We start from the raw sequence: 14823 nt of genomic DNA on the forward strand, positions 1-14823 counted from the left end.
GCGACTGCCACTGGCTGCTAAATTTCCTTCAGGACCAATAAAGCATCCATCCATCCATCCATCCATCCAATTAATTCTCAAACCAGGTGATGATGGGGGTGGGAGGGGGGATCTGCCTTCCTCAGTCTCTGCAGGAGGTAGAGGTGCTGCTGGACTCTCTTGGCTGTGGAGTTGGTGTTGAGGTTCTCTGTGATGCTGACCCTGAGGAATAATGATGGGGAACGTACGGTCACTGGTTAACAAAATGGACGAACTCTCTGCTCTAACACGGACACAACAGGAATACCAGGAATGCGGCATTCTGTGCTTCACTGAGTTTTGGCTGAGCCCGTGAATACCTCACGCTCATGTTCAGATGAATGGTTTTACTACTGTGAGGGCAGAAGGACCACAAGTAAACTGGTAAGAAGGGAGGAAGGCTGGCTGTGTTCATTAACAGATGATGTAATCCTGCTCACATCGCAGTTAAAGAAGTAATCTGTAAGCTGGACATTGAACTGTGCTGTAGATATGCGTCCGTATTATCTCCCACATGAGTTTTCTCATGCCGTACTGTGGACATCCACCTTCTGCTAACGTGTGATGTCATCCACTCGACCATTGCAAGGGTGCAAAACCAGAGCCCCAGTGCATTCATCGCGGTGTCTGGAGACTTCAACCATGTTACCCTCTCATCATGTCTGCCCACTTTCAGCCAGTTTGTGGACTGCAAGACAAGAGAGAACAAGACTCCAGACCTGCTGTATGCCAGTGTCAAGGAAGCATATAAATCCACAGTTCTCCCCCCACTGGGTCGATCAGACCATAACCTGGTCCATCTCAACTCCTGATCTAAATCCCTAGTTCAGAGACAGGGAGTGACCACAAGGGCAGTAAGGAAGTGGTCACCTGAGGCTGTAGAATCACTGAGGGGCTTTCTGGAGGCTACACAATGGGATGTCCTGTGTGAACCACATGGTGAGGACATTGATGAAGTAACATCATGCATCACTGACTACATCAACTGCTGTGTGGACTCTCCAGGACTGTCCAGTGCTTTCCGAACAACAAACCCTGGGTCACCAGTGACTTAAAGCCTCTGTTGAACCAGAAGAAAATAGCATTCATGGCAGCAGATAGGGAGGATCTGAAGAGGGTATAAAAGAGCTTAAAACCTCAATTAAGAAGGTCAAAGAAGAGGACGAGTCCAAGCTGGATTACAAATTAGAGCTGAATAACACTCATGATGTCTGGAGAGGCCTAAAAGACATCACTGGCTTCAACCAGCGCAGCCCTGTTCCAGCAGAGGGAAAGCGTGAATGGGCGAATGAGTTGAACCAGTTCTTTGTGCCATTTGACGACGGCTCCTCTCCTGCTCCATTGTGTCCATTTCCAACGTAGAAAAACATCTTGTGTGGTTCCCCAAGAAAAAGCAACCGACAGGACTGAATGCCTATCGACCAGCTGCACTGACATCGGTTTGGTGGTGATATACTGAAGTGTAAGTGCTTTACCTGAAATAGCCTGCAGAGGTCAGCAATGGGCTGCGATACGAATGTAGTGCCTTGGTCCATGAAAATACCTTTGGGAATGCCCAAACAGCAGCAGACGAGACAAAGTTCTTTAGTGATGGATTTGGAGGTGGCCATCACCCGGGATGGCGATGGGTCTTCCCCGTATTGCAGGAGGAACCTGTCTATATATATATATATATATATATATATATATATATATATATATATACTGCTCAAAAAAATAAAGGGAACACTTAAACAACACAATATAACTCCAAGTAAATCAAACTTCTGTGAAATCAAACTGTCCACTTAGGAAGCAACACTGGTGGCAATCAATTTCACAGCTGTTGTGCAAATGGAACAGACAACAGGTGGAAATTACTGGCGATTAGCAAGACACGCTCAATAAAGGAGTGGTTCTGCAGGTGGGGACCACAGACCACTTCTCAGCACCTTTCTGCTTTCTGGCTGATGTTTTGGTCACTTTAGAATGTTGGTGGTCTTTCACACTCGTGGTAGCAGGAGACGGACCCTACAACCCACACAAGTGGCTCAGGTAGTGCAGCTCGTCCAGGATGGCACATCAATGCAAGCTGTGGCAAGAAGGTTTGCTGTGTCTGTCAGCGTAGTGTCCAGAGGCTGGAGGCGCTACCAGGAGACAGGCCAGAACACCAGGAGACATGGAGGAGGCCGTAGGAGGGCAACAACCCAGCAGCAGGACCGCTACCTCCGCCTTTGTGCAAGGTACGAGCAGTGCAATTTCAGGACATACCTCTTCACCTCACAATGTCAATGTCAATTTATTTATAGAGCACATTTTACACAACGTTAGTTGACCAAAGTGCTGCACAATTACAAACCTTAAACACAGTACTAGTAAAAACAATTTAAAAGAGATAAAACAAATGACATAAAAGCCGTGGAACAGTAATGAGCTTTAAGACTAGATTTAAAGCGTGACAGAGTGGGTGCCAATCGAATCTGCAGCGGCAGCTCATTCCACAGTTTGCCACAGCAAACGCTCGGTCCCCCCTCTGTATCAGCCTCGACTTGGGGACCACCCGCTGAAGCTGATCGGCAGATCTTAGGGCCCGTGCCGGAACATAAGGCACAAGCAATTCAGCCAAATAACTGGGAGCTAAGCCATGCAGGGACTTATACACTAAAAGCAGAAGTTTATACTGTATTCTAAAAACAACCGGGAGCCAAAGAAGTGAAGCCAGGACCGGAGTGATATGCTCTTTCCGGGATGTACGCGTTAAAAGCCTCGCTACAGCATTTTGCACCAACTGTAGCTTAGCAACCAATGAATGACCAGCACCAATGTATAGTGAATTACAATAATCGAGCCTTGTGGAAATAAATGCATGAATTACTGTCTCAAAGTCTGTGGGTAAAAACTGGACTTAACTACTGCCTTTATCTGCTTGTCAAATTTAAAACCCTCATCGAATATAACGCCCAGATTTTTGACCGAGGCCTGAATAAAAGTCTGCCATTGGCCCAAGTTCCATTGAGGACTACATGAAGGTCTCTCCTGACCAAATAGAATTTCTGTCTTGGCCTCATTTAGATTTAAAAAGTTTAAAGCCATCCATGCCTTTATTTCCTCGAGGCAGTAAAAGTGGTCAATGATGTAGTATCCTTTTTCTTTAGTGGTAAATAAATCTGGGTATCATCAGCGTAACAATGGTAGGAGATTCCATATTTTCTAAAAATAGCCCCTAATGGCAGCATATACTGTAAATAAAAAGGGGCCCAGGATTGAACCCTGGGGAACCCCACATGAGAGAGATGCTGCAGACGAGAGGGCCTCCCCACTACTAACAACAAAACTCCTGTCTGATAGATAAGACTGGAACCACTTTAAAGCAAGGCCTTTAATACCAGCGGAACTCTCTAAACGCTCAACAAGGATATTATGGTCAATTGTATCGAAGGCAGCTGTTAAATCTAAAAGAATAAGAATAGCACAGTCACCCGAGTCTGTAATCATTAGCAAATCATTCAAAATTTTCAAAAGGGCTGTTTCTGTGCTGTGGAGTGCTCTAAAGCCAGTTTGGAAAATCTCATAGATTTGGTTTCTGTCTAGGTAAGGTTTCAGCTGTAAGAACACAACTTTCTCAAAAATTTTTGACGTAAAATGAAGTTTGGAAATAGGCCTGTAATTAGAGAGACTGATCCAAACTGATCCACAGACTGATCCAAACTAGGTTTTTGATGATTGGATGGATCAATGCCTTTTTCAAATAGGCGGGAACTGTTGCCGTGCGTAGGCTACTATTAATGATGGCTACGACCTCAGGCCCTATAGTGTCAAAGACTTCCTTAAAAAATCGAGAATCCAAAGCATCTAAAAGGCAGGAACTCGTTTTCAATTGCCCAATAATTCCTTTCAATTCCAAGAAGGTGACAGGCTCAAACTGCTCAAAGACAGTAGGACAAGTCACTAAGATAGGGGGAGCAAAGGAGGTGCATTTAATAGCAGATCTTAAGTTTGTGATTTTCTCAGTAAAAAACTGTGAAAATGTTTCACAAATGTTTACAGAGGATTTGAGGTGTGCAGGGTTTTTAATGTTCAGAGCAGAATCTATGGTTTTAAACAGTGAACGAGGTTTATGGCTGTTGTTTTTGACAATGGTGGAAAAATATGAGACTTTTTCAGCTTTCACTGTCTTTTGGTACTTAAACCAGCTTTCCCTAAGCACTTCATAGGATACCTGTAGCTCATCCTTTTTCCATTTCTGTTCTGCTTTTCTACATTCTTGCCTGACTGCACGAGTAGTGGAGTTGAGCCATGGCTCGTTTTTAGGCTTAGAAGGAATGAATTTAAACGGAGCTATAGAGTCTAACAGATTACTACAGGTAGACTGGAAGGCTGCTAGTAGGTTATTGGTATCACAGCATTCAGAAGGTACATTACAAGTCTCTACAGTATTAAAAGCAGCAATAAAACGTTCAGCAGTATTCGCATTTAACGTACGAGTGTCCCGACCCCTTATAGAGGGAGCAACAGCACTAACCCAGGATGTTTCAAACACGATAGGACTGTGATCTGAGAACACGGCATCATGCAGTTCAAGATTGTCAACAGGGACACCAAAAGATAAGACCAGATCGAGAGTATGCCCCTGTTCATGAGTAGGGCCCCTTACTGACTGTACAAGATTAAGAGTCCACCAGATCCAGGAATCCTTTAGCCAAAGGCTTATCTGGACAACACACATGAATATTAAAATCTCCCCTAATTAAAACCCTGTCATGCTTGAGCATAAAATCCGCCAAAAAGCCCGAAAAGTCATTTATAAAATCCTTGTTGTATTTCGGGGGCGATAAATTATGGCGCAGGCAATTGAGTGGGAACACTCCAGTTCAAACAGCAGGAGTTCAAAGCTACAGTAGGACGGTGCTGACAACTTTCTACAGCTGAGCTTGTCTCTAAAAATACTTGCTACGCCACCCCCGCGTCCAGTGCTCCGAGCATGAAAAAATGAACAGTCTGCAGGCAGAAAGTCACTAAAAACACTCAGCTCACCAGCATTGGTCCAGGTCTCGGTTACACACATCAAATCCAGCGTATGTGTGGTAAAAAAGTCATTAAGAATGAAGGTCTTGTTACTGACAGATCTGGCGTTTACGAGGGCTATCCTTGTGGGAGTCGGGGTCAGAGGGACAGCCGCCCGGGGTACCCAGCCCAGGGGGCGAAGATTTTGCAGATTCACCCCTCTCCCACGACGCCGGGGGGGGAAAACAACAGGAATCCGTTCCACTTCCTCGGAGCCCAAGGGATCTGAGCCAGACAAACGCAGGTCTAGGGAAGTACCAGTTAGATGTTGAGTGGTGCGTAAACTCGGAGTCCGTTCCCACATTATGTGCCCGGGATCCAGTGTTAGCTGCTACATGCACTTTTAATTTCACCAGCAGACCCGCCTGGTTCCCGCCGCAGGTGAGCAGGTATGCCTGCTAAAAAGGGAGGACGCGGAAAGCTCCAGTTATGATCTCCTTGCCCACGATTTCCAGCTACAGATCCAATATTCAATAAAGATCTGCGATCAGAAACTAAAAGTGAGTTAATCGACTCAGTTACTAATGATAACAACAAAAAAAAACCGCCCACCAAACTAAGAGCAACAGACGGCACGCCACGAACACCGGCGCCATCTTTAGAACCTGGCATTAATAAAGAAAATGATTCTACATAGAACCATCCATAGAACTTTATTAGAAGTCACAGAGGGAGAGTTCAGTGAAATCCTTTTGCAAATGTTGAAATGGTTCTGTTGGGGTTGGTGCAGTCCCTGTGGTAGTTTAATGCCTGAGGTGCTGCTATGTTGTGCACAAATAAGACACTTTTTTGAGAATTAGAGAAACCTTTTGTCTACCAATACCTTTTCATTTCATCCATCGTTGCCCCCTTTGGCCTTGCCATGCGTCAATTGAGCGAAATAATGGAAATAAGCCCTCGGCACACATGGTTTGTGGTTGGGGCCTCGCCAGACTCCGTCAACTTTCACACAGCCCGACTGGCCCACAGGGCCTTTTCTTGTGCTGTGGAAGCCGTCTGCATGTCTATTAATGAAAGCGCTTGTGGGTTTTCTACAGTTACTCGAGAGAGGAAGCGGGCCTGTGGCTTAGTACAGGTCAGCGGTGCTGGTTTTGCTGCAGCATTGGCGCGTGCAACAGCCGTCTTTTCTTTAGAGTGGCCCTGACATTTAACTATTGTTCCCGTTTTGGGGAGCAGCACCGCTTCCAGCAGCGCTTTCACCAAGAGAGCATGCATGATTGGCTGTGCTGTATAACCCACTCTGTTCGTTCCCGAGCCGTCCCTGGAGGCCGAGCCATCCACAAATAATTCTAGATCTACATTTACAACCCCAATTCCAGTGAAGTTGGGACGTTGAATAAAACATAAATAAAAGCAGAAAACGATGATTTACAAATCCTTTTCAACCCTTATTCAACTGAATCCACTACAAAGACGAGATATTTAATGATCAAAAAGATAAACTTCATTGTTTTTTGCAAATATTCACTCATTTTGAATTTGATAACGGTATAAATTTGATATCGGTATACTCGTCTTAGTATGGCAAAGAAGGAGAAGTGCACTAAGAGGCCAGGGGTGAGACAAAGTGTCCGGCTAGAGCAGCGGAGCATTAATGAGCATTACGCTATTTGTTAGTACGTGGTTTCTATATTGATATGAAACTCATCATTAACATAAAGTATAATACTGATTTTTCTAACAGCAGGTAAACAACAACGCCGCAGTATCTTCCCTGCAGCTCTGCTCGTCTGACAAGCATCAAATCAAAACTCTTCCCAGTCTGCCTTTAAGGTGCTATTCCCCGGTGCTCGGACTCACTTTATATTTCCCTGATTTTGCCAAACCTGAAGTTTCTGACATTTCAACCCCCACGGCCCTAAACACCCCCCACGGCCCTAAACACCCCCCACGGCCCTAAACACCACCCACGGCCCTAAACAACCCCCACGGCCCTAAACAACCCCAAACAACACACCACGGCCCTAAACAACACACCATGGCCCTAAACAACCCCCACGGCCCTAAACAACCCCATCTTTATCAAAGGACTGTGCAGTGCCTGTACATTACCATATGTGCTAGTTACATCAAATGGTTCAAATAGAGAATTTTGAGTTTTGGTGAGTGTCACTGCAGCAGCACACTTCCCCTCCTGCCAGTCCAGACACTGAGTGGTTATTTTCTGCTGCTCAGCCTGTCTGCCCCGCGCTTCCTGCGTCGGGCCCCATGCGTGCGCCATGCAGTATAACTCTCAATGCATCTACATCAACCGTGGGGGGACGCCGCTCATGCCTGCGCGAGCGTATCGTCGACCAAGGGGTAGGAGCCAACCCTCCTTCATACACGTATAGAGGCTCTTCCACACCTGCTCACACTAAATTACACTCAAACCTCTCTGCTGCTTTTATCTCTATTCCACCTTCATTTGCCTCCAAAATTATTCCCAAATACACACGACATCTCAGCCCGTGAGGTTTACAGGACATTTTCCCAGATAGAAACACCCATGGCTGAATCGTATATTTCACAATCATTGAAATTATCCATACCCCTGTAGCCCCAGTGGTGGTAATGGTGGTAATGGTTTGGGCTGTTAATTTAGGTTTTAGCTTTTAGATCTTGAGTCAAGTTAAGAGGCTTTTACTGTCAGTCCATCTCTGCACAGGTACACAGTGGAGTGAAATCCCGTTCCTCCAGGATCATCACGGAGCAACAAGGAACACAGAGTACACAGTGTGACCGTGCAGAGAGAGTGCGCAACAACAATTAATCTAGACACAATAAATACGATAAATTACAGACATTAGACCCAGTAAACAGACCGGACGGAAACCCATTCCATGAAGCTCTCTACGCTGTTCTTGAGCTGATCTGAAGGCCACATGAAGTTTGGAGGTCTGTAGTGATTGACTCTGCAGAAAGTCGGTGACCTCTGCGCACTATGGATTCAGTGATCTGGATGGGTGAGTGAAAACCTTTGGAAATCTAGTGTGTTTGAATGAAAGTGGTTATTTGAGATGGTCAGTTATTTTAGCTGACTAATGTTCTTCACATTCTACAATTCTCCCACAATGAATCATCAGGTAATCAATATTTAACTGTATTCTGATGATCGCACTAACACTTTAGACCTAAAACTTGGACTACTCAATATAAGATCACTAAACTCTAAAGCAGTCGTTGTAAATGAAATTATAAGCGATCATAAATTTGACTTTTTTTGTCTCACTGAAACGGGTGAGACCAGATGAATATTCAGCTTTAAATGAAGCCACGCCTGCAGGCTATAATTATGCACATAGGCCAAGATTATCAGGCAAGGGAGGTGGAGTCTGTATAATCTACCAAAATACTCTCGATATCAGTCAGAAACAATGTGATGCCTTCACTTCCTTTGAGGTTCTCTCTATTCACGTCACAAATCCGGTCACAAAAAAGACGTGTTCATTATTTAACATTTACAGGCCACCAGGGGGCGCCTCTGAATTTATAAAAGAATTTAGTGACTTCGCTGCAAACCTGGCTGTGTGTAATGATAAAGTAATAATTGTAGGAGATTTTAATATTCACTTTGAGAAGGTAGACGACCCATTAAAAGGGCATTTACCTCAATCCTAGACTCTGTTGGTTTTACCCAAAATGCAGCAGGGCCTACACACGACTGTCGTCATACGTTAGATTTAGATTTGACACGAGGTCTTAACATAGAAAAGCTTAATATCCTACCGCAAACCTCAGCAATCTCCGACCATTACCTAAATTCATATGAGCTACGACTCAGCCATAACATATATACGTCCCCTCGTTATTCAACAAAGCGCTCAATAAAATCTTCTACTGCCCTACAATTTATAGAAAATCTCCCAGAGTTATCAACCCCAGTCTCCACTGCATCAGACCCAATGGAACTAGATTTACTAACCGATTATTTAGAAAATACCTTCAGATCCACTTTAGAAAATGTGGCCCCACTTAAAATAAAAAGAATAAGGCAGAAAAAGCCCCGTGGTACAACGATAAAACCCGGACCTTAAAACAAACAGCTCGGAAATTAGAGCGGAAATGGCGTCAAACCAAGCTGGAAGTGTTCCGCTCTGCCTGGAAGGACGGCCTTATAGAGGATAGAAATGCTCTCACTGAAGCTCGCTCAGCATATCTGGCCTCGCTGATCGAGAATAATAAGTATAATCCTAGAGTTCTGTTTAATGTGATTTCCCAAATCACACAAAATCAGGCAGGTACTGAACAGAAATCCCAGGAACTCTCACCAGTGAAGCTTTTATGGACTTATAGAACCATATATATGAAAAATTTCTGTCTGGATTCAGGCCACACCACAGCACTGAGACGCTCTAGTTAAGATAACTAATGATCTTCTTCTTGCCTCTGATCAAGGCTACATATCTCTCTTAGTGCTACTTGACCTCAGCGCGGCTTTTGATACAATAGACCACAATATTCTCCTAGAGAGGTTAGAAAACATGGTTGGAGTCACAGGGACGGCCCTATCATGGTTCAGATCTTACCTATCAGAACGTTATCAGTTCGTTAGGGTAAACAATTTATCTTCCACTTATTCAAAAGTGAGATTTGGAGTTCCGCAGGGGTCTATATTAGGACCATTATTATTTACCCTATACATGTTACCGTTAGGCACAGTTATAAGTAATCATGGCGTAAACTTTCATTGTTATGCAGACGATACTCAACTGTACAGATCAGCCAAACCTGATGACAAATACAGGTTAAAGAAAATAGAGGACTGTGTAAAAGACGTGAAAGGCTGGATGTCACGCAACTCCCTCCTATTAAACAGTAACAAAACAGAGGTTCTCCTTCTGGGTCCAAAATTAGCAAGAAGTAAATTAGAGTGAGAGAGCAGCGTTTAAGATGATGGCCATCAAACAGATGAAGGTGTTAGAAGTTGAATATCAGGACCCAGGAGAGTCCAAACCTGCTAGAACATCATGAACCTTTCTGGAGATAAAAGGACAGAAATAGAGCCGTTTAGAAGAGGAGCTTCATCTCATATCACTGCTGTCATAACTGACCCTTTCCTCTCTGAAGTGGCGGCGTTCTGGACTTTAGTGTATGGCAGTGGGTTCTGATGTGACGGTGATGAGATGGTCCTCACAGAGAATCACAGGAATAAAATGATCTCACTCAGACGTCTTTCTGAGGGAGTCGAGTGGAAGAGGAAGCGACTCTGAGCTGAAAGGGGAGGAGTGACGACAGACCACACAGTGCAGATCACGTCTTCAGTGTCTCTGCTGACTTTCTCTCTGCTGAGATCAGAGCAGTTCATAAGTGTAGGAGAGTCAGAGTGAGGAGCTTCTGGACCTTCTGGACCTTCAGGTATCCGCTGGGTCTGAAGAGCGATGCTGCCATGTTTTCCCAGAGCTCAGTAAATATTCCAGCAGCACTGATCCTCATTTTACTGGCAGGTAAACTTTCCATTTATTTCCATTTCTGCTCTTAATGTGTTTGTGCTCCACAGCGTTGATCTACATCTGCGTCAGATTAACGTGTAGAGACTAAAAACCCTTCAACATTTAACAGTTTCAGTGTTTTTCAGAACATTTTAATACATTTGGCGCAATTCAGTCTCAGGAAGTGGCTTTAGAACGAACAGCAGAGCTGCAGGAGCTAAAGATTAATAACTGATAACGTTTTATAATCTCTTACACTTCCAGAACATTCAGACTAACTGCAGCTTTAAGCTGAAGATCTTCATCAGAGCTTATTTGTGTGATTAACTCTGTTAAAGCTGTGGAGCTTTGGTTTTAAACTGAGGTCAGCTCTTCTGTGGTTGTGAAGTCTCCACCCATCTTCACACGTCTTTGAGCATCTCTCGGTTCTGTTAACAGGGCGGAGCAAGTCAGTAGAAACTGAGCTTAAGCGACTGAACAGACGCTGTTCAGATCTTCCTCAGTTACATTACTTTTTATGTTTAAATACTTGTTTGTGAGTCTTTAAATAGACACAGTTTTACCTTCACTGCAGAATATTTCCGCCTTCAAATTTCCACTTTTGTTAACAGATCTGTGGTAATGTGGGTCGTGTGGACAAGAGGTACCTCGGCAAACAGTGAGTGGTGGTAAATAAGCTTCCTCAAACCAGACTTGGGGTTCCAAAAGGTGAATGATTTATTGTGCACCCCAAAAAAAAAACCAAAAGAAAACTAAACAAACACTAAACAAACAACGACAATACACTCTATACACTTTGGCTTGGAGGTAAGCTCGGCTCTTAGTGGCTTGATGCTACCACTGGTTAGATTAGGAGGTTCACTGAACCCCAATCCGTAACCGCCTCTCGAGTATATTCACTCTGTCCTCCAGAGACAAACTCAGCCTCTCAGTCCCTCCAAGCTCCTCTCGCCATTAGCCATTCTACCCCTTATATACTCATTAGCCCGCCCCGGACTAAACCAACGAGACTATACATTCTCAAGGGGGTAGATCTAAAGGAGTTTAAAAAGGTAGATCATCACATATATTCATATAACCGGTTTGAGTGATGGACATGCATGCATTCAGATGTTACAGGTAAGCATACTCCGTTTGTTCACATTAAAATGTCATAATAAATGTTTTACTTTAATTGGTTTAATTGGCTTTAATTGGTATACTGGACCCCCCTGCGCCAGCCTTGTCCTCAAGTCCACTTGGGGGCTTTAAAGGCTGGGTGACCCGTGCACTGCCACTCCTAAAAAGGACACAGGTAAGTACCAGGTTCAAGTTCGTTGTTTAAATGTCTTTTTTAGAAAAAGTCTCTTTGGGCGAATGTTTCAGTGGGCTAGTGGTGTGTAAGGTGGTCTTACATCATCACAAGATCAAATGTTTTTTTTTTTTGGGACATAAACCCACACAGGCTATATAAATGGACCTCAGAGGGAGGAATGAAATATGAGTGGTAGGATATGCACCTTTATAAGGTTTGACGTGTTAATCGCTTGTCTGATATGGCTTTTAGTTCAAAGTATGCAAACTCATTATATTATATTGTTGCTGATGCTAGAGGAGAGGGATTGTCTAGCTCTGCGCATTAGTGTTATAATCATGCAGCCTGTCTTTGAAGGCTTCTTTGTGAATCTCATGGTTTTACACCATCTGTGTTCAGCCTTCCTACATTGCTGAACTGCAGCAGCATTACTCTGAGGTTTTTGTTGGCATGTTTAACTTTAACTGGTGTATCTCATCCATAATATGAAGTGGAAGATCTCCAGCAAACCATTAAGAGTATGAAGCTCAGAGGGTGCAGAGCACATTCTTCTGATGAAAAGTGTAGCTGTGCTGTCATTTAAGAACCTTTTCTTAAAGCAGACCTATCTGATCTTGATGTTTAGTGAAGTCCACATTTCAAAGAAAACGGTTAGATAATCTGAGAAAGCTGCATCTTTAACAGGGGCTGAGATGGTGAGACTCTTTGAGATGACCACATCCCGCATGTGACCATGGCTGTGTGTGCTCCTGGTCACATGCTGAGAGTCCAATACAGCACATGTAGTCTATAGTTCCTTGGCATGACTTTCATTGGGATTTGTCTGAAATCACCAGCAATAATAAAATGATCCAAATCAATGGAAATAAAAAATATATATAATATTAGCATTGTACTTTGGAGGCCTGTAGACAATTACTACTAATGTTCTTGGAGCCCCTTTCTAGAATGATGTGAAATCCCCCAATGGTAATTTCTTGGATTGGAAAGCATCATCAGATAGAGCAGGTACACCTCCACCTTTCTTGCCAGCGCTTGAGACATTTCTGAAATTAAAGTTGGGTCGAGCTGAGCTGATCAGTATGGTTTCACGCTACATTCACCCAACCACGTTTCTGTTAAAAGGATAAAGTCAAGCCCATGAGCTGTAATGAAATCATTAATCAAATGAGACTTGTTTGTGAAGATCTGATATTGAGAAGGGCGGTCTTAGTAATGTGTGTGTGTTGCTCCAGAAGCTGAGACTCTTTTTACATTTTACATGTTTGGATAAATTCATGTTATCTGAAATGAGCTCTGGGATGGGAGAGATTTCTTGAACACAGGGTCTGAGCTTGTTTTGAAAATGTACTTTTGACATCATCACTGTATCAGCATGGACCCAGAAAGCATCAGTTTGCCAGATTACCTGAATATGAGGTGACCTCTTCCTGTTCATTGAAGAAGGGAGAGTGGAGCTCATCCTGATGATGAGGTAGAGAGTGAACCTCCACAACATTTGCTGCGTCCACAACGTCCGCTGCGTCCACTACATGCACTACATCCACTATATTCGCTACATCCACTATATTCGCTACGTCCACTATATTCGCTACGTCCACAGCATTCGCTGCGTCCACTACGTCCACAATATTCACTACGTCCGCTACGTCCACAACATTCGCTACGTCCACAACACTTGCTACGTTCACTACGTCCAGTACATCCACAACATTTGCTACATCCACTACGTCCACTATATTCACTACATCCACTATATTCAGTACGTCCACTGCGTCCACAACATTCAGTATGTCCACTACGTCCACTATATTCACTACGTCCACAACATTCACTACGTCCACTACATTTACAGTGAAAGGGAAATCAGGAAACTGTGATTTTGGCCAAACTGTCACCAACGCTGGACTCCCAGACCATCCTAACCTGGCTGAGGTCAGAGGTCGCCTGTGCTCAGTGCAGTGTCCGGTCCTCACGCCCCTCGTCTTCCTCCCTCTGCAGGGTCGTTGGCTCAGCGGGTGAAGGTTCAGCCAGAGGTGGTTTCATATCCGGGTCAACTCGTAACCCTGCCGTGCCAATTTCCTCATCCAGGCCAAACTCAGCTCATGCAGGTCAGAGGTCACCTCACTATAATCAGTCCAGTAGCTCAAAAACAGACACAGCATTCAGTTCAATTCAATTCAACTTTGTCATTATACAATACAGTTAGTTCAGTATAATGAAACACTATGGGGCGACTTTTCCAGTGCAGTAATAAAAGATGCGTAGTAAACAGGGCAGAGACAGAAGACAGTAAGACAGACAGAATGAGCGGTCAGTAGGTTCAGGTGTCGACCGTAGACAGGATGTGTGTAGGCAGGTGTTACAGGTGTGTTGGACGTATAGACAGTTAGTGCACAGTCAGATATTCAGTGTATCAGGTATATAGACAGAAATGTGCTGGTGAACTGCAGTCCAGTAAATGCAGAAGTACTATTGGTACAAAAAAGATGTAAACAGTGATCTGTATATAAATTAATGCACATATTGATCACCAGTCAATGACCAGGCGAGTGCAGAGCAGGGCTTTCATGGGTTTGATTAGTTTTCTCTTTGGTTTTTGATTTGAGTTCAATTTCAGTTTTAAAGCTGAATTAATAGTTTTGGCTTAGTTTTAGTTTCTGAAAAGTGATGGCTTTAGTTTAGTGTTCATTTAGTTTCAGTTTTAGTTTCTGAAGACAGCTTTGAATTCAATCCTCCTTTGATGTCAAACACATTTACACTTATCCACCTATTCAGCCTACAGCACAATTTTTGTTTATAGTGAGTAATGAGAGAGAAAGTACCTGCTTACCACTTACTGATCATTTGTTGACTCATGCCATAATTATTTATTATCATCATTATTATCAGTTATTAAAATCTAACGTTTTTCTTCTGAATTATCATAGTTTTTTTTCTGGAGGGGGTATTTTGCAAAAATATTCATAGCAACATGCAGATAGTTATTCCTGTTCATGTTAATAATGTCAATGTTGTTAATAAGCTCAGCCACCTTTCAAATGAGGGTCATCCTCA

At 43.6% G+C, this 14823-nt stretch overlaps 1 protein-coding gene across 1 annotated transcript in view; it reads left to right on the top strand.

Annotated features, from left to right (window-relative positions):
- LOC119263579 (poliovirus receptor homolog) overlaps positions 1-14823 on the top strand; it is a 96646-nt gene that overhangs the window by 65584 nt on the left and 16239 nt on the right. The window contains exon 3 of the mRNA XM_037539098.1: positions 13768-13877. Coding sequence (XP_037394995.1) covers positions 13768-13877 — 110 coding nt within the window. The remainder of the gene's footprint in view (positions 1-13767; positions 13878-14823) is intronic.

Source organism: Pygocentrus nattereri, chromosome 6 (assembly GCF_015220715.1).
Source record: "Pygocentrus nattereri isolate fPygNat1 chromosome 6, fPygNat1.pri, whole genome shotgun sequence".
In the NCBI taxonomy this organism is placed as follows: domain Eukaryota; kingdom Metazoa; phylum Chordata; class Actinopteri; order Characiformes; family Serrasalmidae; genus Pygocentrus; species Pygocentrus nattereri.